At 38.1% G+C, this 2,091-nt stretch overlaps 1 protein-coding gene across 1 annotated transcript; it reads right to left on the bottom strand.

Moving 5' to 3' along the window:
- Positions 1–360: 360 nt before the first annotated feature.
- LOC139191783 (bifunctional protein FolD 2-like) lies at positions 361–1,087 on the bottom strand. Its single transcript, XM_070812802.1, has 2 exons — positions 890–1,087; positions 361–474 (listed from the first exon to the last, which is right to left on the bottom strand). The coding sequence occupies exons 1-2, from the start codon at positions 1,085–1,087 to the stop codon at positions 361–363; spliced, it is 312 nt and encodes a 103-aa protein (XP_070668903.1).
- Between the last annotated feature and the right edge of the window lie 1,004 nt (positions 1,088–2,091).

Raw genomic sequence — 2,091 nt, 5'->3', positions numbered from 1 at the left:
GACAATTCTATGAAAGCTGATCCATTTCCTTAGCAACCTCTTTTGCATATAGTATATCTCATTATGAAGGTTCAAACTCATTGCTAGATACCTCAACAGCCTGAATAAACATGACTGCATTGCTTAAACACCTAAAACTCATCTTAATTGCAAAGGCTATGAAGAAAACATAGCAGAATAACACATACAAAATATAAAATGTTACCTGGCTAATAAAGTACTCTGCAAAGGACAAGGGTGGCTTTATTGAGCAATATCATGCTTTGCACTATCCAAAATGTTCTTGGGCAACATTGCCACCGTCATTGGTCCGACGCCACCAGGAACAGGAGTTACCCATCCGGCTACTTTACATGCTTCCTAGAAATCTACATCTCCAACCAATCTATAGCCCGACTTTCTACTCAGGTCGTCTATAACATTTGTGCCGATAACAATGACAGCAGCACCTGGTTTTACACAACTACCCTTGATCTAAAATTCAGCAAGGAAATATAATAACAAAAATGATAGTAAACATATTTCATTGAGTTAAAACATAAACAATAATCGCCACGAGACGAAGACAAGGAAAGTACAGAATCGACGCAATGCTATCTGCACCAGCAGATGTCGGTTATTCCATTTAAGCAATGATAGAGCCTAGTGAAAGCTTATAAATTTCTAATGGATTGGATTGTCTTACAACTCCAAAGTGAACGATGGAATGTCCTTTTTCCTTCACTTGGGATGAATGGAACCAAACAACTAGTCCTATTCTTCTAACTAGAACGAAACTAAGTACTAGATTTTTTCATGGAAAGCCAAAAAATATGAGATAAGATAACACCTGCATGTCATAAGACGATGTTACGACATACCAAGGAACTATAATCTATGAATTGCCTACCATCATTGCTTGTCCTGTGTCAGCAATAATAATGTCCGCTTCGCGAATGAAACTCTCTAGATCAGGTGTGCGGGAATGGACTACGGTAACAATAACATCTGTTTTCAAAAGCAGCAATGAAACTGGTAATCCAACAATGTTACTTCTGCCAACAATCACTGCCTTCTTTCCCTTTATGCTTATCCCACTCCGCGACATAAGTTCAAGACAGCCCTGCAAAAAAAAAAAAACCATTAAAACAAAACTATAACCTGTACATGAATGGCTTTCGCGATTTTATGTAAATATTGCTTGGACAATAAGTTCTTTCCACCATTTAATTTCCATAACTTTCTGTGCAACTAAACACAAAATAAACATGACAGAAAAAACATACAGATTAAGCAGCAAACTTACTCGAATTGATAGGCATAATCGACAAGATCGATGTTTGGAATAACAACAGGGCCTCTCAAAGGACATGCACGGAACGATTTTCTCAGAAGAAGACGATTGTCCTCTGCAGGATCAAATATTTTCCTAAAACAATATGACTGATTTGTGGATCAAATTAATACCCAGAAATCAATCCAAACCTAGAAATCCCATAAATAAATCAGAATGCAGAAATCCCACAAGTAAATCAGAACCCATAATCGATTAAACCCAGATATCGTTCAAAACCCACTAACAATTTCACGAATCTTCATAACAAAATCGAAGAAAACGAAGAAGAGGAAATGGAAGAGGAAGCCCTGAGAGACTTATGAAGACGCGGTGTTGGTCGTGGAATGGTCCGGCAAGGTTATGGAGCAGAGCAGGACGACGACAGAGATGACGGTCTTACTAGTCCACTGGTATTCGGGGGGTCTCGCTAAGACGATCTAGCGAGCCCCTTAGTCGAGGCGAGTGAAGGGTAATCCTACTAAAGCTAGTCCGGTTGTGGAATAAACAAGGGACTACAGTCTAGTCCAGTCCAGTCTCTCCTAATCCTGTCAAACAAACGGGCCCTTAGTTTCCTCCAATATTTACACAGTAAAAGTATGTCATTCAAAGAGAAAGTGTGGAATTAGCAATAAGTGGTATGAGTACAAGCTACAAATGCAATAAGATTTATAATGTGATCAAACTTATATAAAATAGTTAGTTTACTAAAGGTAGGACATGAAATAGATTTTAGCATATAGTTAATTAGACATGAAGTAGTTTTCTTGTATCTTACC

The sequence above is a fragment of the Malus domestica genome, chromosome 15 (genome assembly GCF_042453785.1).
Source record: "Malus domestica chromosome 15, GDT2T_hap1".
NCBI classification, from domain to species: Eukaryota; Viridiplantae; Streptophyta; class Magnoliopsida; order Rosales; family Rosaceae; genus Malus; species Malus domestica.
The sequence above is the reverse complement of the archived record's forward strand: the minus strand, read 5'-3'. Positions and strand labels throughout refer to the sequence as shown.